Here is a 21,797-nt window from a genome sequence, read left to right as displayed (position 1 = left end):
GCTGTTTGATCTAGTCTATGAGTCTACATATCTGTCTTTATGCCAGTACCATAGTGTTTTGATTATTGTAGTATTGTAGTTAGTTTTGAAATCAGGAAGTGAGTCCTCTAGGTTTGTTCTTTCTCAACATTGTTTTCATGGCTATTCAGGGTCCCTTGAGATTTCATATGAATTTTAGGAAGGGTTTATTTATTTTTTATTTTTTATTTTGAGATGGAGTCTTGCTATATCGCCTCCCAGGCTGGAGTGCAGTGGTGCGATCTTGGCTTACTGCAGCCTCTGCCTCCCAGGTTCAAGCAATTCTCCTGCCTCAGCCCCTGAGTAGCTGGGATTACAGACATGTGCCACCACGCCTGGCTAATTTTTGTATTTTTAGGAGAAACAGGGTTTCACCGTGTTGGCCAGGCTGATCTCAAACTCCTGACCTCAACTGAGCCACTGTGCTTGGCCATGAATTTTAGGAAGGGGTTTTCTATTTCTTCAAAACACATCACTGGGATTTTGATAGGGATTGCATTCAATCTGTAGATTGCAGTGCATAGTATGGTATCTTAAAAATACTGTATTCTAATCCATGAGCATGGAATGTGTTTCCATTTACTTATGTCTTAATTTATTTTAGCAGTGTTTTTAAATTTTCATTTACAAGTCTTTTACTCCTTGGTTAATTCCTAAGTGTTTTATTCTTTTCGATGCTATTATAAATGGAATTGTTTTTGTAATTTCCTTTTCAGATTGTTCATTGTTAGTATATAGAATTGCAACCGATATTTGGTTGTTGACTTTGTATCCTGTTACTTTGCCGAGTTTATTAGTTCTATCAGTTTTGTTGTGAAAAATCTTTAGGGTTTTCTACATCTAAGATCATATCACCTGTGAACAGAGATAATTTTACTTCTTCCTTCCTAATTTGGAAGACCTTTCTTTCTTTTCTTTCTTTCTTTTTTGTTTTGTTTTGTTTTGTTTTTTAGAGACAGCATATTGCTCTGTTGCCTAGGCTGGAGTGCAGTGCTGGGATCATGGCTTGCTGCAGCCTTAAACTCCTGGGCTCAAGTGATCTTCCTGCCTCAGCCTCCTGAGTAGCTATGACTACAGGCATGTGCCATCATGCCTGGCTGATTTTTTAATTTTTTCGTAGAGATGGGGGTCTTGCTTTGTTGTCCAGGTTGGTCTCAAACTCCTTGCCTCAAGTGATCCTCCCGCCTTGGCCTCCTAAAGTGGTGGGATTACAGGGATGAACCACTGCACCCAGCCCTTTTCTTTCTTTTTCTTGCCTAATTGCTCTGGTTAGAACTTCCAGTACTGTGTTGAATAGGATTGGTGAAAGCAGGGATCCTTTCTTGTTCCTGATCTTAGAGGAAAAGCTTTCAGTCTTTCACCATTGAATATGATGTTCACTGTGTTTTTCACATATGACTTTTATTAGGTTGAGGTAGTTTTGTTTTTTGAGTGTTTTTATCATGAAAAGGTGTTAAATTTTGTCAAATGCTTTTTTCTGCATCATTTGAGATAATGAAACTTCTTTCGTGCTGAAGAACATTGCCTGGTATGATCTCTCTGGATGCTAAAGCACAAGATGTTTTTTTCCTTCATTAGTTAATGTGATGTATTAGGTTGATCAACTTTTGTATGTTGAACCATGCTTGCATTCCAGGAATAAATCCCACTTAGTCATGGTATATAATCCTTTTAATATGCTGCCGAATCTGGTTTGCTAATATTTTGTTGAGGATTTTTACATTAATGTTCATAAGGGATGTTGGTCTGTAAGTTTTTCTTTTCTTTTCTTTTTGTAGTATCTTGATGACATGACCTTTAATATAGAAAACCCTAATGAATCCACAAAAAACTATTAGAGCTAATAGATCAATTCAGAAAGTTGCAGGATACTAGATCAATATTCAAAATTTAATTGTATGTATAATTATATACATATATATGTACATACATATGTATATATACAATATATATGTACATATATGTGTGCATGTGTGTATATATATATATATTTTTTATTATTTTTTATTTTTGAGAGAGTCTTGCTCTGTTGCCCAGGCTGGAGTGCACTGGCGTGATCTCTGCTCACTGCAACCTTTGCCTCCTGGTTTCAAGTGATTCTCCTGCCTCAGCCTCCTGAGTAGTTGAGATTACAGGCGCCCACCACCACGCCTGGCTAATTTTTGTATTTTAGTAGAGGTGGGGCTTCTTCATGTTGGTCAGGTTGGTCTCGAACTCCTGACCTCAGGTGATCCGCCTGCCTTGGCCTCCCAAAGTGCTGGGATTACAGGCATGAGCTATAATGCCTAGTCTATTTATATATATATATATATATATATATATATATATATATATTTTTTTTTTTTTTTAAGATGGAGTCTTGCTCTGTCACCCAGGCTGGAGTGCAGTGGCGCAATCTCGGCTTACTGCAACCTCCATCTCCCAGGTTCAAGCGATTCTCCTGCCTCCGCCTCCTGAGAAGCTGGGATTTCAGGCGCAGGCCACCACGCCCAGCTAATTTTTGTATTTTTAGTAGAGATGGGGTTTCACCATGTTGGCCAGGCTGGTCTCAAACTCCTGACCTCAGGTGATCTTCCTGCCTTGGCCTCACAAAGTACTGGGATTACAGGCATGAGCCACCGCACCTGGCCTTATTTATTTATTTTTGGGACAGGGTCTCATTCTGTTGCCAAGGCTGGAGTGCAATGGCGCGATCTCTGCTGTCTGCAACCTCCACCTCCTGGGTTCAAGCGATTCTCCTGCCTCAGTCTCCCAAGTAGCTGGGATTACAGGTGTCCACCACCACACCCAGCTAATTTTTGTATTTTTAGTAGGGAGGGGGTTTCACTGCGTTGGCCAGGCAGGTCTCGAACTCCTGACCTCAGGTGATCCGCCCACCTCAGCCTCCTAAAGTGCTGGGATCACAGGCGTGGGCCACTGTGCCCAGCCAAAACAATTCCATTTACAATAGCAACAAAAATAAATGCTTAGGAGTAAATTTATACGAGGAGGTGCAACACTTAGATACTGAAAACTATAAAACATTGTTAAAAGAAATTTAAGAAGGCCTAAATAAAAGAAAGATATCCTGTGTTTATGGATTGAAAGATGTAATATCTTTAAAATGGCAATACTTCCCAAAGTGTTCTACAGATTCTAATGCCACATTTAAGAAAATCCCAGCTGGCTTTTTTGCAGAAATTGATGAGCTGTCAACATGGTGAAACCCTGTCTCTAGTAAAAATACAGAAATTAGCCGGGTGAGAGTGGTGCACGCCTATAATCCCAGCTACTCGGGAGGTTGAGGCAGGAGAATTGCTTGAACGTGGGAGGCAGAAGTTGCAGTGAACCGAGACCGTGCCACTGCACTCCAGCCTGGGTGACAGAGCGAGACTCTGTTTCCAAAAAAAAAAAAAGAAATTGACAAACTATTATAAAAGCCATATAGAAATGCAGGGGACCCAGAATAGCCAAAACAATCTTGAAAAAGAGTAGTTAGCCGACCGTGGTGCCTCACATCTGTAATCCCAGCTATTCAGGTGCCTGAGACAGGAGGATCACTTGAGGCCAGGAGTTTCAGACCAGCCTGGGCAACATGGCGATACCCCATCTCTATTATTAATTTTTTTTTTTTGAGACAGAGTCTCACTGTGTTGCCCAGGCTGGAGTGCAGTGGTGCGATCTTGACTCACTGCAAGCTCCGCCTCCCAGGTTCCCGCCATTCTCCCGCCTCAGCCTCCTGAGTAGCTGGGACTACAGGTGCCCACCACCATGCCCAGCTAATTTTTTGTATTTTTAGTAGAGACAGGGTTTCACCATGTTAGTCGGGATGGTCTCGATCTCCTGACCTCCTGATCCGCCTGCCTCGGCCTTCCAAAGTGCTGGGATTACAGGCATGAGCCACCGCGCCCAGCCCCCATCTCTATTATTTAAAGAAAATTTTTAAAGGAACAAAGTTAGAGGACTCTAGTTCCTAAATTCAAAACTTACAACAAAGCTACAGTAGTCAAGACAGTGTGGTACTTGCATAAGTATAGATACAGATCAATGGAATAGAAGCAAGAGTTCTACACTGTTCTTTCCTGGAACAACACAGAGTGCCCATATTTCAGGCACTTGCTTAGGTGTAGGGAATAATGGTTGCTGTTGTATTTTGTTCTTTTTGTGTTTTTTTAATTTTTTTTTTTCTGCTCAGTAAGCTTTCATGTCCACCTTCTGGTAATGGTCTTATCCCCTGGCCACTAGGGTGGGCAAGTAACATTCTTTAAAACTTTTATTGTGAAATTGTAAGATACGTATATTTCACAATATATGCATAAATAAAATGTATAAAACATGAATATTCAATTTAATCGTGGCCTGGGCCTCTTAGGATAGGAGCCTACACAAGTTTTGGTTTGGGGCTTGACACTGTCAGCTCCGTACTCTATTTCACCTACAAGAGCAATCACTGAAAAAAGCGTAAGGCTTTCTGTAATATTTATTATCTGGTTATTGGCTTTGGATTCCTCAGACAAGAACTATTTGGACCAAACTATATGGCTCAAAAGAGACCCAAGGTTCTTCTTGCTCTTTTAGGTCCTTTATACTCTGTCATAAAGAGAATACAAGCAGGCAGGAAGAGCAAAGCTGATTTCAAAGTGAGTAAAAGCAGGCAGGGTTGTTGAACTCCTCCTTTGTAATCAGACCTGAACATTTTAGTGCTGCTTTTGGTTGAACTGGGCAAATACCCTTCTGCCAGAATAAACAGGAAGAAAGCATCCTCCTACATGCTAACAACATGCCCTCGGAAAGCAGCTGAACCTGCTGGCTAATCACTCCGGAAAAAAAACAGCATAACAGTAATTATGCCAAAACCAAAATTATCCTTTTTTCTGGCATAGCAGATGTGCTTTGGCATCTAGAGGGTATCCTACCAGCCAATGTTCTTCAGCAGAAAGAAGTTTTATTATTTTGGGGAGCATTTGGTGGCTAACATTCTGACTGACCCTTTGGAATAAAGTCTAACTAAAAATGAAAAATTCTCCAGGGACAGTTAATTTCTTTTACAATGGGTATAGACCTTTAGTACCTCCAGCTCCTTAATCTTCTAGCCCAAGGTTATCTGGTTAACCACTGCCAAACACAAAAGGACAAATACTATATGATTCCACCTATATGAAATATCTAGAATAGGCACATACACAGAGACAAAAAGTAGATTAGATGTCACTGAGGGGTGGGAGAAATGGGGAGTTATAACTTAACAGAGTTTCTGTTTGGTATCATGAGAAAGATAGTGGTGATGATTACATGTTGTGAATGTAATCAATGCCATTGTACCCTTAAAATGGTTAAAATGGCAATTTTATGTTATATGTATTTTACCACATTTTTTTTTTAAACCTAGACATCTGTCACAGTTATGGAAACTAGAAGTCTGAAGTCAAGGTGTCAGCAGGGTTGGTGTCTTTTCGGAGACTGAGAAATAATCTGTTCCAAGCCTCTCTCCTAGTTTATGGTGGTACTGGCAATCCTAGGAGCTTTTTGGCTTGGAGATGTGTCACTCCATTCTCTGCCTCCATCTTCATGTGGCATTCTCCTCTCTATGTCTCGGTGTCTCAGTTTACCTCTTGTAAGTACACTAGTCATATGAGGTTAGGGCCTACCCTAATCCAGTATGGTCTCATCTTAAATCAATAACATCTGCAATGTCCTGGTCACATTCACGGGCTCCAGGTCGACATGAAATTTTGGAGGACTCTATTTAACCTAGTACAGGGCACTCCCGTGGATAAAATCTTCTGGGAAATGTACATAGAATCAGAAGGACATTGACAACAAAAAGATCCCCAGAAATGCCAACATTTTATAGGGGATATGTGGATGGAGAGGAATTCAAGATGCAGACTGAGCATCTTGAATGGTTAGTGAGGTAGAAGAAATCTAGGAGAAGGGTTGTATGCCACTGAACCCAAGGGGGAGGGAAAACTTCAGAAGGGATGTAGTTATCCGTGGTTTTAAGCACAGCACAAAGGTCAAGAAAGATAAAGACTAAGAACTGTCCATGGAGTTTGGCAATATGGAGGTTGGTGTCCTTGGTGAGAACAGTTACATTAGAGTGCTAGGTAAGAAGCCAAATCACAGTGTGTTATGAATCTTGCTTTTTGTATGCCTTCAAATTGAGAGGCAGCAGTCTATTGGCAAAGCAGTCTTTTTAGTCTCTCTTTTTCACCCACCACCTAGATTCTGTTATTAACATTTTACTATACTTGCTTTATCACATACCTATTCTTACAATATATCTATTCCATCAATCCATCTTCTTTTTTTAGGATACATTTCAAAGTAAATTGCAGACATCAGGATACTTCCCCCTAAACACTTCAGCATATAAACCGTTAAGTGGATTTCAATATTTGTTTAGTTTTTTTCTTTTAAAGTAAAATTTTCATACAAAGAAATGCACAAATCTTAAGTGTACGTTTGGTGAATTTTGACAAATGCATACATGTGTGTAACCCAAACCCCTATCAGAATACTATTATCACCCCAGAAAGTGCCCTCACGCCCTTTCCCAGGCAATTTCCACCTCCAGAGGCAACCACTGTCTTGATGTTTTCCACCATATGTTAGTTTTGCCTATTTTAGAACTTGATATAAGTGAAATCACACTGTTTCTACTCTTTGATGCCTGGCTTTTCCTCAGCATGTTTTTGAGATTCATACATGTATAAATTTATACATGTAGTAGTTTGTTCTTTTCTGTTATTGAGTCCTTTGTATGAATATATCACAGATTGGTGGGTTTTTTTGTTTGTTTGTTTTGAGTCAGAGTCTTGCTTTTTCATCCGGGCTGGAGTGCAGTGGCTCGATCTTGGCTCACTGCAACCTCCGTCTCCTGAGTTCAAGCGATTTTCCTGCCTCAGCCTCCTGGGTAGCTAGGATTACAGGGACCCATCACCATACCTGGCTAATTTTTGTATTTTTAGTAGAGATGGTGTTCTACCATGATGGCGGGGCTAATGTCGAACTCCTGATCTCAAGTGATCTGCCCACCTCGGCCTCCCAAAGTGCTAGGATTACAGGTGTGAGCCACCGCGCCTGGCCTAAACTTCTTTTTTTTTTTTTTTTGAGATGGAGTCTCACTCTGTCACGCAGGCTGGAGTGCTGTGGCGTGATCTCGGCTCACTGCAACTTCCGCCTCCTGGATTCACATGATTTTCCTGCCTTTGCCTCTGGAGTAGATGGGATTACATGTGCCTGCCACCATGCCTGGCTAATTTTTGTGTTTTTAGTAGAGATGGGTTTTGCCATGTTGGCCAGGCTGTTCTCGAACTCCTGACTTCAGGTTGTGTCCGGAATTGGTGGGTTCTTGGTCTGACTGACTTCAAGAATGAAGCCGCGGACCCTTGTGGTGAGTGTTACAGCTCTTAAGGCAGCGCGTCTGGAGTTGTTCGTTCCTCCCGGAGGGCTCGTGGTCTCGCTGGCTTCAGGATTGAAGCTGCAGATTTTCACGGTGAGTGTTACAGCTCATAAAAGCAGTGTGGACCCAAAGAGTGAGCAGTAGCAAGATTTATTGCAAAGAGCGAAAGAACAAAGCTTCCACAGTGTGGAAGGGGACCCAACTGGGTTGCCGCTGCTGGCTCGGGCAGCCTGCTTTTATTCTCTTATCTGGCCCCATCCACGTCCTGCTGATTGGTAGAGCCGAGTGGTCTGTTTTGACAGGGTGCTGATTGGTGCGTTTACAATCCCTGAGCTAGACATAAAGGTACTCCACGTCCCCATCAGATCAGTTAGATACAGAGTATGGACACAAAGGTTCTCCAAGGCCCCACCAGAGCAGCTAGATACAGAGTGTCGATTGGTGCACTCACAAACCCTGAGCTAGACACAGGGTGCTGATTGGTGTGTTTGCAAACCTTGAGCTAGATACAGAGTGCTGACTGGTGCATTTACAATCCTTGAGCTAGACATAAAGGTTCTCCAAGGCCCCACCAGAGCAGCTAGATACAGAGTGTCGATTGGTGCACTCACAAACCCTGAGCTAGACACAGGGTGCTGATTGGTGTATTTACAATCCCTGAGCTAGACATAAAGGTTCTCCACATCTCCACCAGACTCAGGAGCCCAGCTGGCTTCACCCAGTGGATCCTGCACCGGGGCTGCAGGTGGAGCTGCCTGCCAGTCCTGTGCCATGCGCTCACACTCCTCAGCCCTTGGGTGGTCAATGGGACTGGGCACCGTGGAGCAGGGGGTGGCGCTCGTCGGGGAGGCTCGGGCCACACAGGAGCCCATGGAGGGGGTGGGAGGCTCAGGCATGGCGGGCTGCAGGTCCTGAGCCCTGCCCCGTGGGAAGGCAGCTAAGGCCCGGTGAGAAATCGAGCGCAGCGCCAGTGGGCTGGCACTGCTGGGGGACCCAGTACACCCTCCGCAGCCGCTGGCCTGGGTGCTAAGCCCCTCATTACCCAGGGCCGGCAGGGCCTGCCGGCTGCTCTGAGTGAGGGGCCCACCAAGCCCACGCCCACCTGGAACTCCAGCTGGCCCGCAAGCACCGTGCACAGCCCCAGTTCCCGCTCGCGCCTCTCCCTCCACACCTCCCTGCAAGCTGAGGGAGCCAGCTCCTGCCTTGGCCAGCCCAGAAAGGGGCTCCCACAGTGCAGTGGTGGGCTGAAGGGCTCCTCAAGTGCTGCCAAAGTGGGAGCCCAGGCAGAGGAGGCGCCGAGAGCAAGCAAGGGCTGTGAGGACTGCCAGCACACTGTCACCTCTCAATCCCCCCTCTAAACAGGACACCCCAACTGCTGTTGAGAATTTGGCCGATGACCGCTCTAGCTACTTCCTGCTGGATAGGGGTGAAGAAGGGGCCCTGCAGTTGTAGTGTCCTTCAGAGGGGAATTCTCTAGGCCAGGGGAAGTGCCAGTGGGTCGGTCCAGGGGTCCTCAGTAGAAGTTGTTAGTTGAACTCATTTGGGGTTCCATTGGTAAGACCATCTGTAGCTTGATGGCCTCGATTATAGAGGAAACAAATTTGACAAGAAGGTTAAAAATACAGGACCCAAAGGCGAGTAACAGCAAGATGGCTGCCACGGGACCTAGAAAGGGGAGAAGCCATGTTGCCCAACTCCAGAGGTTGGTATAAGAATTTGAAAGGCGTTGTCTGATTTCAGAAGCCTCTTCCTGTAAACGCCGGGCGGCATCTTGTACTATCCCCGACTGGTTAGTGTCAAAACAACATTCTTCCCCTAAGAAGGTGCAGAGTCCTCCTTTCTCAGCAGTGAGGAGGTCTAGGCCTCAGCGGTTTTGGAGAGTCATTGCTGCCAAAGAGTCTATTTGGGATTGTAAAGTAAGGATAGATTTCGTTATTTCTTGCAAACTGTCTGAGAGGCAGATATGGGTTGAAGATCCACATAAATAGAACATGCCTTGGCTGGGTAGACAGAAATTTACCCTGGCTTTTAAAGGAATGGGATACGCTGTTTTTTCTTTACAACTTCCATCTCTCTTTCTCTTCAACTTCTCCTTTGTCTCTTTCTTTCTCTCTTTCTCTCCTTGACTTTCTGTCTCTCTGTCTCTTCCTCTCTCAGCCTCTTTCTTTGACTTTCTGTGTCTGTCCCTCTTTCTCTCTGACTCCTTCTCTTTGTCTCTTTCTCTTTGATTCTCTGTATCTGTCTCTCTTTCTGACTCCATCTTTGTCTCTTCCTCTCTCTTTCTTTGACTTCCTGTCTCTTTCTTTCCTTTCTGCTGCCTCTGCCCGCTGCTTATGCTGCTGTTCTCCCCTCTCCTTCCCATTTTGATGGCTTTGTCAGTGTAAGAAGGTGATCCAACCGCCTCGGCCTCCCAAAGTGCTGGGATTGTTTCCAGTTTTTGGCTATTAATAGTAAAGCAACATTGTTTGTTTTTTTGACTCTTAAATGCCTGTCTTATAAATGGAGCTAAGCAGGGAAAAGCTAATTATTAAATATTGTTTGACTGAAATGTGAACCATATTTTTCCCTAATTTATCTCAGAAATCACTATTTAATAATATTGTTTGTATTTATATGTGATTTTAAAATGATCCCCACCTTAATTAAAATGACCATCCCTGAAAGTGAAGCCAAAAGGAAGGAATCCTCCTAGCCTACTCTGCCATGACTTGGGCTTTAAATGGACCTGTTTTCAATACTGGCATTCAGGTCACCTGCAATTTTTATGTTATCCAAATGTTTTATGTTTTATTGATTTTGATGGAAAATCAAAAGACATCTGTTGTGTCTAATGCATCTACATGCATCTTGACAAGGGGACTGGACATAGAGACATGTCAGGGAGCAGATACTCCAGGAGCTGGATCAGTACAGGGAAACTGTTAAAGGGCAGGTCTTTGTTCTTAGAGCTCCCAAGATGGTGGCGGGCCGCTCCCAAGATGGCGGCAAGCCTTTTGTTCTCTGACCTGGGGTTCTTGGCCTCACGGATTCCAAGGAATAGAACCTTGGGCCACATGGTGAGTGTTATAGCTCTATTAGAAGCCGTGGGTCACGGAAGAGAACCGTGGAACCCAGCAACTAGTGCTCAGCTGGATTAGGACGAACCCGGGCTCTTAGCCATGCAGGAACAATGGCGAGCCTTTAGCCCGATTGGGAGCGGCAATGGGCACCTTGCTGTATCACAAACGCAGCGGACACCCTTTCATATCCGGAGGGATGGAAGTCAGCGGTGGGTCTGCAATGGTGGCAAACAGTGGTGGACGGTGAGCGAAAGCTCAGCTCGAGCCGTAACAAACACAGACCAGAAGAGTGTGCAGTTGCAAGATTTAATAGAGTGAAAACAGAGCTCCCATACAATGGGAGGGGACCCAGAGGAGGTTGCCCCTCCTGGCTCGAATGCCTGGATTTATATCCCGATCGTTGTCCCTCCCCCTGTGCTCTCGGGCGATATATGATTTGACTATTTCTTTACCTCCTGCTTTTAGCCTAATTTGTATTTTAGTGAGCCCTCTTTACTACCTGATTGGTAGGGTGTGAGCTGAGTTATAAGCCCTGTGTTTAAAGGTAGGTGCAGTCACCTTCCCCAGCTAGGCTTAGGAATTCTTAGTCGGCCTAGGAAATCCAGCTAGTCCTGTCTCTCAAAACTGGGTTCTTGTTGAGAGGACAGCGATAACCCCACTCACATGCACCGAGATTAGCAGGTCTAGGCTCCTCCACCCCTATATGGGCCTAGTGGCTGGTGGCCAGATTACAAAACAAAGAGCATTTCTGATTGTTTTGCATGTGAAGAAAACAAAGTTTTATTAAGTTAGGGTCTTTGCATTCAGTTCTGTGTCTCTTCACATTCTTTTTTTTTTTTTTTTTTGAGACAGGGTCTGGCTCTGTAGCCCAGGCTGGAGTGCAGTGGTGACACGATCATAGCTCACTGCAACCCCTGCCTCCCAGGCTCAAGCCATCCCTCCCACCTTAGCCTCCCAGTAGCTGGGTCTATGGGTGCATGCCACCAAACGCGGCTAATTTTTTTCTATTTTTTGTAGCAACCAGGGCTTCACTATATTGCCCAGGCTAGTCTCAAACTCCTGGGTTCAAGCAATCTGCCCGCCTTGGCCTCCCAAAATACTGGGATTAGAGGCTCAAGCCACCGCTCCCAGCCATCTCTTCACATTCTAAAATAACTTTGTAGGGAATGTTCCAAAGGGCCCTCCATAGCAAGGAAAATCAAGTGTGTGTCTTCTGCAACTTAAGCTTGTGTGCCTTTTCAGCTGCTCATTTGCAAACACTGTGTGTTTAGCTTAGCTTAGCTCTTTGGGGCATAGGTATAATAGTATGGCTTATTGGTTTCTCCAGATAGAAAAACTTTTCAGCATCTGAACTGGCAGACCTTCTGTGGAGAAGAAAGGTTTCTCAAGGTATCAGCCAGTTCCAAAGGGAGGTGGATTAGATGTTGAGAGATTAATTGGCTATGGTCAAGGAAAATGTTTGCATCTGAGGAAATAGCTTTGGGGCAGAGATGATTTTATTCATTATTTATTTTTTGAGATGGGGTCTCGCTGTGGTGCACAGGTTGGAGTGCAGTGGTGCGATCTTGGCTCACTGCAACCTCCGCCTTTCATGTGATTCTCATGCCTCAGCCTCCCGAGTAGCTGGGATTACAGGCATCCACCACCACGCCTGGCTAATTTTTTTGTATTTTTAGTAGAGACGGGGTTTCACCATGTTGGCCAGGCTGGTCCCAAACTCCTGACTTCCAGTGATTCACTCGCCTCAGCCTCCCAAAGTGCTGGGATTACAGGCATGAGCCACCATGCCCAGCCACAGAGATGATTTTATATGGCCACTTGGGCAGGGCTTCTTATAGAGAAGACCTTTAGGTGGGGTTATGACCCAGAGAGTTAGCAACTGGGCACTTTTGCCAGTGAAAGGGTAGCTTTCCAGGTAACAGGACTTTGTAGCCCAAGTTTAATTGTTGTATCACCTTCCTCCAGGAGTTGTTTGTATATATTTCTTTTTTTTTTTTATTTTTGAAACGGGTCTTGCTCTGTCACCCAGGCTGGAGTGCAGTGGTGCGATCATGGCTCACTGCAGCCTAGACCTCCCATGCTGAAGCGAACCTCTTGCCTCAGCCTCCTGAATAGCTGGGACTGACTACAGGTGTGTGCCACTGATACAGTTTGGCCGTGACCCCACCCATAATCTCATCTTGAATTGTAATCCAGATTGTAATCCTCATGTGTTTGGGGAGAGACCCTGTGGGAGGTGATTAGATGTCCTTTAAAATAATCCTTAAAGAGAACCATGCTCTAGTCATATAATTTCAGGTAAAACCATTTAAACATACAAATTTTTGTTTTTATTGTCCATTCCTATGGAATTAAAAACTGACATTTCACCCCATACTCTAGCACTATTCTTCTCCTTGTTCTCTTGCTTGAGGGATATGGTTCTTTGTCCTGAACTGGTTACTCCTCCCTGTCCTCTTGGCTCCCAAGCAGGCCTGGCTTCTCCCTGCCTATGTTCAAGGAAAATAGGGGAGCAATTCTGGAAAAATATTTGAGTCCATGAAGTGTTAGCTAAGTTATCCAGATCATTAGGGATCCTGTGTGCTATAGATGGATAAATCATTACATTAGCAATAAAAAGGACATGTTTTCCCTCCAAGCCCTGAAAAATGGAAGTGATTAGAAGCTAAGTGGCTAAATCAAACTGCATTGTAAAAAGCATTCTAGTCTTGCAAATAATCAGATATCCAGGGCAGTGCTATTAAAAGCATTTATTTTTCCTCCTGATTCCATTGTAGGGAAAGAATACCATCCTAGGTCCAACTTAATTGGTGGAATAGACTGAGGGGAAAGGAAGAGCTGAGATGCAGTTGTTAGACAGACCTGCTAACTAGGGTGGACCAGGGACTGGGGAGGGCAGCTTGGCTCACAGCAGCGGTTTAACCCAGCCAGAAAGCAGTGATGTCCAAGGAATACTGTAAACTCTGGTTGTGATTCAGGCAGAGGTTGACAAATGGGAGTTCCAGAGAGTGGGTAGAGCACAGCAATAAGTATTTTAGGCTGGTGCTAAGAAGTCTAGGCACACAGTTGCCATTTAAAAGGCTGGTGTGTGTGATTAGTGGGGACTCTGGCCCAGAGCTAGGGATCAGGGGCAGCACTTTAGTCTCTGGGGAAGACGCCTGGCTAGAGTTACACAGAACCCCAGGTTTCATGATACTGGGTAGGTTACCAGTTCAGGAACTTGGAAATAATCTAATAATTTAAGAATGTTATTTTTTCCTTCAAGCTCTAGAACATAGATCAAGACCGCTTTCCAAAGCAGCTCTGAACCATTAATAATTCCCACCAATAGTGGGAGTTTTTCACACCTTGCCAACTCTTGGTATTTTCCCACTTGTTGGTTATAGCCATCCTAATGGGAAGTGGTATCTCCTTGTGGTTTTGGTTTGCATTTCCCTGACAACTAATGATGTTGAGAGTCTTTTCATGTGCCCATCTGTATATCTTTTTTCCATTTATTTATTTATTTATTTATTTTTTAAGAGACAGAGTCTCGCTATATTGTTCAGGCTAGTCTTAAACTCCTGACCTCAAGCAATCCTCCTGCCTTGGCCTCCCAAAAGTGCTGGGATCACAGTCATGAGCCACCGCACCCGGCCCTGTATATCTTTTTTCCCCCTCTGGTTGCTTGTGTGTTTGGCATCATATTTAAGATATTGCCAAATCCAAGTCATGAAGATTTTTACACCTATATTTTTTCCTAAGTTTTGTAGGTTTAGCCCTTAGATTTAGGTCTGTGATCCATTTTGAGTTAATTTTTGTGTATGGTATGAGTAGGGGTCCAATTTCATTCTTTTGCACATGGATATCCAGTTGAAAAGATTTCTTTCCCCAGTGAATTATTTTGGCGCCCTTACTGAAAGTAATTGACCATAAACCACTGAAGAATTTTACACAGAGGAGTGACATGATTTTTTTTATGCTTTAAGACAGTATTGCTGGCTGCTATATAGAGTGTGTATTGGAGGGGCAAGAGTTTATGTAGGGAGAGCAGCAAGTAGGAAGCTGCAGTTATCCAGGCCAGAGATGATGGTGACTTCGGCCACAGTAATGGTAGTAGAGATGGAAAGAAGGTGGTTATAACTTGGGAAATAAAGTTAGTAGGACTTGGGACTGCCTGGCCTGGGGTTGGGACATAAAAAGAAAGGACAAGGATGACTCCTATTTAGGTTGGGGTCAAGGATTCTCTTCAGATTTGAAGTTTGGGTGGCTAAATAGATGGTAGTGTTATTTACTACCACACAAATGGAGAAGCACGTTTTTAGAGGGGAAATAATGAGTCTAGTTTGGGATGAATTGAATTTGATTTCAAGTGGAGATGTCCAGAAGGCAGCTGGAATATGGGTCTAGAGTAGAGCTTGAGGGACAGCTCTAGGTTGGAGAGAGTGATTTGAGAGTCATGAGCACATAGGTGGGAGTAGAAGCTCTGGGAAAACTTGAGGAGAGATTAAAAAGAGTGAGAAGAGGTCCTAGGACTGAGTCCTCTGGGAGGAAGAACACAGAAGAAATGGTCAGTGAAGAGGAGGAAAACCAGAAGGAATCTATAGGAATCTGGTGAAAGGAGGGAATTTTAAGAGGGGAGGGGAGTGATCAATACTATCAAATGCATCATGGAGGTCCAGTAAAATAAGGCCAGAGAGGTTCCCATGTTTCCATGCCTCTACACATAGAGGTTTGTTTTACAAAAAAATATCACTTCATACTTCTTATGGGTGCCAACTTAAAAAAAATAATGTGGAACCAATAACCTTTGCACATTCATTTTCCACAACTAGTGCCTGAAGGTGTTGCTGGCAGCATCTGGTGGATATTTGTTTGTGTCTCAAGTGACGCCAGCTTTCATTGGCATCTTCTGTGCTAATCTTTCCCATCCTGAATTGAGGATATTAAAAGTCCAGCTGCAGTTTGGATTCTAAAGTGAACTCTAAAGCATTCTTAGACTGAATGTTCAATGTTTCCTTTCTCTTCTTCTTCTTTTTTTTTTTAAATAGATATGTGAAAGAGGCCAAAGAAGCAACTAAGAATGGAGATCTGGAAGAAGCATTTAAACTTTTCAATTTGGCAAAGGACATTTTTCCCAATGAAAAGGTGCTGAGCAGAATCCAAAAAATACAGGAAGCCTTGGAGGAGTTGGCAGAACAGGGAGATGATGAATTTACAGATGTGTGCAACTCTGGCTTGCTGCTTTATCGAGAACTGCACGACCAACTCTTTGAGCACCAGAAGGAAGGCATAGCTTTCCTCTATAGCCTGTATAGGGATGGAAGAAAAGGTGGTATATTGGCTGATGATATGGGATTAGGGAAGACCGTTCAAATCATTGCTTTCCTTTCTGGCATGTTTGATGCTTCACTTGTGAATCATGTGCTGCTGATCATGCCAACCAATCTTATTAACACATGGATAAAAGAATTCATCAAGTGGACTCCAGGAATGAGAGTCAAAACCTTTCATGGTCCTAGCAAGGATGAACGGACCAGAAACCTCAATCGGATTCAGCAAAGGAATGGTGTCATTATCACTACATACCAAATGTTAATCAATAACTGGCAGCAACTTTCAAGCTTTAGGGGCCAAGAGTTTGTGTGGGACTATGTCATCCTTGATGAAGCACATAAAATAAAAACCTCATCTACTAAGTCAGCAATATGTGCTCGTGCTATTCCTGCAAGTAATCGCCTTCTCCTCACAGGAACCCCAATCCAGAATAATTTACAAGAACTATGGTCCCTATTTGATTTTGCTTGTCAAGGGTCCCTGCTGGGAACATTAAAAACTTTTAAAATGGAGTATGAAAATCCTATTACTAGAGCAAGAGAGAAGGATGCTACCCCAGGAGAAAAAGCCTTGGGATTTAAAATATCTGAAAACTTAATGGCAATCATAAAACCCTATTTTCTCAGGAGGACTAAAGAAGATGTACAGAAGAAAAAGTCAAGCAACCCAGAGGTCAGACTTAATGAAAAGAATCCAGATATTGATGCCATTTGTGAAATGCCTTCCCTTTCCAGGAAAAATGATTTAATTATTTGGATACGACTTGTGCCTTTACAAGAAGAAATATACAGGAAATTTGTGTCTTTAGATCATATCAAGGAGTTGCTAATGGAGACGCGCTCACCTTTGGCTGAGCTAGGTGTCTTAAAGAAGCTGTGTGATCATCCTAGGCTGCTGTCTGCACGGGCTTGTTGTTTGCTAAATCTTAGGACATTCTCTGCTCAAGATGGAAATGAAGGGGAAGATTCCCCAGATGTGGACCATATTGATCAAATAACTGATGACACATTGATGGAAGAATCTGGAAAAATGATATTCCTAATGGACCTACTTAAGAGGCTGCGAGATGAGGGACATCAAACTCTGGTGTTTTCTCAATCGAGGCAGATTCTAAACATCATTGAACGCCTCTTAAAGAATAGGCACTTTAAGACATTGAGAATCGATGGGACAGTTACTCATCTTTTGGAACGAGAAAAAAGAATTAACTTATTCCAGCAAAATAAAGATTACTCTGTTTTAATGCTTACCACTCAAGTAGGTGGTGTCGGTTTAACATTAACTGCAGCAACCAGAGTGGTCATTTTTGACCCTAGCTGGAATCCTGCAACTGATGCTCAAGCTGTGGATAGAGTTTACCGAATTGGACAAAAAGAGAATGTTGTGGTTTATAGGCTAATCACTTGTGGGACTGTAGAGGAAAAAATATACAGAAGACAGGTTTTCAAGGACTCATTAATAAGACAAACTACTGGTGAAAAAAAGAACCCTTTCCGATATTTTAGTAAACAAGAATTAAGAGAGCTCTTTACAATCGAGGATCTTCAGAACTCTGTAACCCAGCTGCAGCTTCAGTCTTTGCATGCTGCTCAGAGGAAATCTGATACCAAACTAGATGAACATATTGCCTACCTGCAGTCTTTGGGGATAGCTGGAATCTCAGACCATGATTTGATGTACACATGTGATCTATCTATTAAAGAAGAGCTTGATGTGGTAGAAGAATCTCACTATATTCAACAAAGGGTTCAGAAAGCTCAATTCCTCGTTGAATTCGAGTCTCAAAATAAAGAGCTCCTGATGGAACAACAAAGAATTAGAAATGAGGGGGCCTGGCTAAGAGAACCTGTATTTCCTTCTTCAACGAAGAAGAAATGCCCTAAATTGAATAAACCACAGCCTCAGCCTTCACCTCTTATAAGTACTCATCATACTCAGGAAGAAGATATCAGTTCCAAAATGGCAAGTGTAGTCATTGATGATCTGCCCGAAGAGGGTGAGAAACAAGATCTCTCCAGTATAAAGGCGAATGTTACCACCTTGCAAGATGGTAAAGGTACATGTAGTGCTGACTCTATAGCTATTTTACCCAAGGGGTTTGGAAGTGTAGAAGAACTTTGTACTAACTCTTCATTGGGAATGGAAAAAAGCTTTGCAACTAAAAATGAAGCTGTACAAAAAGAGACATTACAAGAGGGGCCTAAGCAAGAGGCACTGCAAGAGGATCCTCTGGAAAGTTTTAATTATGTACTTAGCAAATCAACCAAAGCTGATATTGGGCCAAATTTAGATCAACTAAAGGATGATGAGATTTTACGTCATTGCAATCCTTGGCCCATTATTTCCATAACAAATGAAAGTCAAAATGCAGAATCAAATGTATCCATTATTGAAATAGCTGATGACCTTTCAGCATCCCATAGTGCACTGCAGGATGCTCAAGCAAGTGAGGCCAAGTTGGAAGAGGAACCTTCAGCATCTTCACCACAGTATGCATGTGATTTCAATCTTTTCTTGGAAGACTCAGCAGACAACAGACAAAATTTTTCCAGTCAGTCTTTAGAGCATGTTGAGAAAGAAAATAGTTTGTGTGGCTCTGCACCTAATTCCAGAGCAGGGTTTGTGCATAGCAAAACATGTCTCAGTTGGGAGTTTTCTGAGAAAGACGATGAGCCAGAAGAAGTAGTAGTTAAAGCAAAAATCAGAAGTAAAGCTAGAAGGATTGTTTCAGATGGCGAAGATGAAGATGATTCTTTTAAAGATACCTCAAGCACAAATCCATTCAACACATCTCTCTTTCAATTCTCATCTGTGAAACAATTTGATGCTTCAACTCCCAAAAATGACATCAGTCCACCAGGAAGATTCTTTTCATCTCAAATACCCAGTAGTGTAAATAAGTCTATGAACTCTAGAAGATCTCTGGCTTCTAGGAGGTCTCTTATTAATATGGTTTTAGACCACGTGGAGGACATGGAGGAAAGACTTGACGACAGCAGTGAAGCAAAGGGTGCTGAAGATCATCCAGAAGAAGGGGCGGAGGAAAGCAGTGGCGAAGCCTCCAAGTATACAGAAGAGGATCCTTCCGGAGAAACACCGTCTTCAGAAAACAAGTCCAGCTGGTTAACAACATCTAAGCCTAGTGCTCTAGCTCAAGAGACCTCTCTTGGTGCCCCTGAGCCTTTGTCTGGTGAACAGTTGGTTGGTTCTCCCCAGGATAAGGCAGCAGAGGCTACGAATGACTATGAGACTCTTGTAAAGCGTGGAAAAGAACTAAAAGAGTGTGGAAAAATCCAGGAGGCCCTAAACTGCTTAGTTAAAGCACTTGACATAAAAAGTGCAGATCCTGAAGTTATGCTCTTGACTTTAAGTTTGTATAAGCAACTTAATAACAATTGAGAATGTAACCTGTTTATTGTATTTTAAAGTGAAACTGAGTATGAGGGAATTTTTGTTTCCATAATTGGATTCTTTGGGAACACGAAGCATTCAGGCTTAAGGCAAGAAAGATCTCAAAAAGCAACTTCTGCCCTGCAATGCCCCCCACTCCATAGTCTGGTATTCTGAGCACTAGCTTAATATTTCTTCACTTGAATATTCTTATATTTTAGGCATATTCTGTAAATTTAACTGTGTTGTTTCTTGGAAAGTTTTGTAAAATTATTCTGGTCATTCTTAATTTTACTCTGAAAGTGATCATCTTTGTATATAACAGTTCAGATAAGAAAATTAAAGTTACTTTTCTCAAGTGTTTTCCATCCACTTTGTTTCACTGAGATGATACTGGCAGATCTTAAGATATGCTTGTGAACATGCTGTTTCATGCTTTCAGCTTAATACAGGTTGAGCATCCCTAATCCAATCCAAAATGGGGAAACTTTCTGAGTGCTGACATGATGCCACAAGTGAGGAAAGTTCCATACTTGATGTCATGTGACATGTCACAGTCAAAATGAAGGTATATAACACACTGTTTACTCAGCATCCCCAAGAGAAAAGAGATTGTTAGACCCCTTCAGTTACTATATATCCTTTCCACACAGGCCCAGATTCTCCCATGCAAGCCTGCATACAAAGGGTAATAAAATGGTTCAACATACACAAACTTTGTTTCATGCACAAAATCATTAAAAGTAATTATAAAATTACCTTCAGACTATGTATATAATGTATATATGAAACATAAATGGATTTCATGTTTAGACTAGACTTGGATCCCATCTCCAAAATATCTCATTATGTGTATGGAAATTCTCCAAAATCAAGAACACTTCTGGTCCCCAGCATTTTGGATAGAGTACTAAACTGGAATAGCAGAAAGCTGACCTAGGTACCTGGTGCTAGGATTCTTTATCACTGGTAGCTTGCCCTGGAGTCACTGCTGACCATTTAGCCATTCTTCATGCACCATTAACTGTGTTCTCCCTTTCGCCAAACCAGGTATCTCATCTATTCTGACACATATTATCACAGTCTATCTTTGGATTGTAGACTGAAAAGGAGTTTGGTTCCCTTGCAGAAAGATGAAGTGCTGTATAGCACGCTGCACTCTGTCACCAGAGAACTGGACTATCCTTGATGAAGTACTATGTGTTGGGCACTCCACACAGGTTTCTCATTTCAGCCTTCCCATAATCCTTTGAGGTGAAGGGAGAATAGCATTTCCATTTTTCATGTGAGGAAACAAAGGCTCAGTGAGGCCGTGACTTCCCTGTGGTGACATGGTTGGGGTGAAACCGATTTTTAACCTCGTGTAAATGAATACACTAAAATACATTGAGCTGTTTTTACTCACAACACTTCTGACACCAAATGTGGGGGTTTTCCCCATCAAGCAATTCTCCAGTTCTCCAATTCAAAATTGAACTGGTGTCCTACAATTCAATTTCGACACTACCCAGGGTTAGCATCAGACTCCCTAAGTTTAAGGACTCAGTCCCACCAGACTGCTCTCACTTCAGACGTCAGTGCTAAGTGTTCGGTCCCCATGTTACCCACACTTCTGTCTGACTTGGCTACAAATTAGGAGTTCCCATGACTGCCCCATCCCACCCCCTGGTTTAATAATTTGCTAGAATAGCTTATAAAACTCAGGAAACGTTTACTTACTATTACCAGCTTATTATAAAGACTACAACTCAGGAACACCCAAATGGAAGAGATGTGTAGGGCAAGGTATGGGGGTGGTGCATTAAGCGTCCATGCCCTCCAGGCACACCACCCTCCCAACATTTTGATATGTTAATCCAGGGCTCTCCAAACTCCATTGTTGTTAGGGTTTTTGAGGTTTCCTTAGGGAGGCATGATTGATAAAATAATTGGCCATGGGTGATTAACTCATCTTCTCTCCCCTCTGCAGAGGTTGCAGTTAGGGCTGAATGTTCCCTCTAATCATGCCTTGATGTTTCTAGTGACCAGCCCCCATCCTGAGGCTACTAGGGGCCTCCAGCCACAAGCTATCTCATTAGCATACAAAAGACACCAGTTGAGATTTCAAGGCTTTCAGGAACTATATGCCAGGAACCAGGGACAAAGACCAAATATTTATTTTTATTATATCCCATACATATAAAAGTTACTTGTAAATTGTATGTATATATGCAGTAATAATCTCATGTATATTACAAGAGATTACAGAAGTTCAAAAGAAACTGAATTTCAGGTTATTGATGGAACATAATTTTGCTCTAAAAGCAATTATTACTATTTTAGGGTAATATGATTAAATATATATCATTATTTTTGAAATGTTGGTGTAACTGTGAAGCAATTCACAGTCTGCATCTGAGTTCAGCTTACCATTTCCCTGTGCTTCCCACCGTGATGTGAAGGGAGTGGCTGCGCCCTACATCTTTGTTTTTCTGTCCCTTCTACCACACACACAAATGTTTGTGAAAATTCAGCTAATAAACTTCTTTCTTCCCTGATGTAGAAAACAAAAAATCCACACAATTTATTTGCCTTCAAGGAAGCTTTAGCGGCCTATATCCATTTGATCTGAACAGTGAAGCGTCTAAGTC

General features: G+C 42.8%; 2 protein-coding genes across 2 annotated transcripts in view; one reads left to right on the top strand and one right to left on the bottom strand.

Annotated features, from left to right (window-relative positions):
- Positions 1-19,535, top strand: part of ERCC6L (ERCC excision repair 6 like, spindle assembly checkpoint helicase) — a 45,894-nt gene extending 26,359 nt beyond the window's left edge. The window contains exon 2 of the mRNA XM_003280863.4: positions 15,492-19,535. Coding sequence (XP_003280911.1) covers positions 15,492-19,176 — 3,685 coding nt within the window. The 3' untranslated portion in view covers positions 19,177-19,535. The remainder of the gene's footprint in view (positions 1-15,491) is intronic.
- PIN4 (peptidylprolyl cis/trans isomerase, NIMA-interacting 4) overlaps positions 1-21,797 on the bottom strand; it is a 95,685-nt gene that overhangs the window by 53,017 nt on the left and 20,871 nt on the right. The gene's annotated exons all lie outside the window — the stretch shown is intronic.

Source organism: Nomascus leucogenys, chromosome X (assembly GCF_006542625.1).
Source record: "Nomascus leucogenys isolate Asia chromosome X, Asia_NLE_v1, whole genome shotgun sequence".
Classification (NCBI taxonomy): Eukaryota; Metazoa; Chordata; class Mammalia; order Primates; family Hylobatidae; genus Nomascus; species Nomascus leucogenys.
The sequence above is the reverse complement of the archived record's forward strand: the minus strand, read 5'-3'. Positions and strand labels throughout refer to the sequence as shown.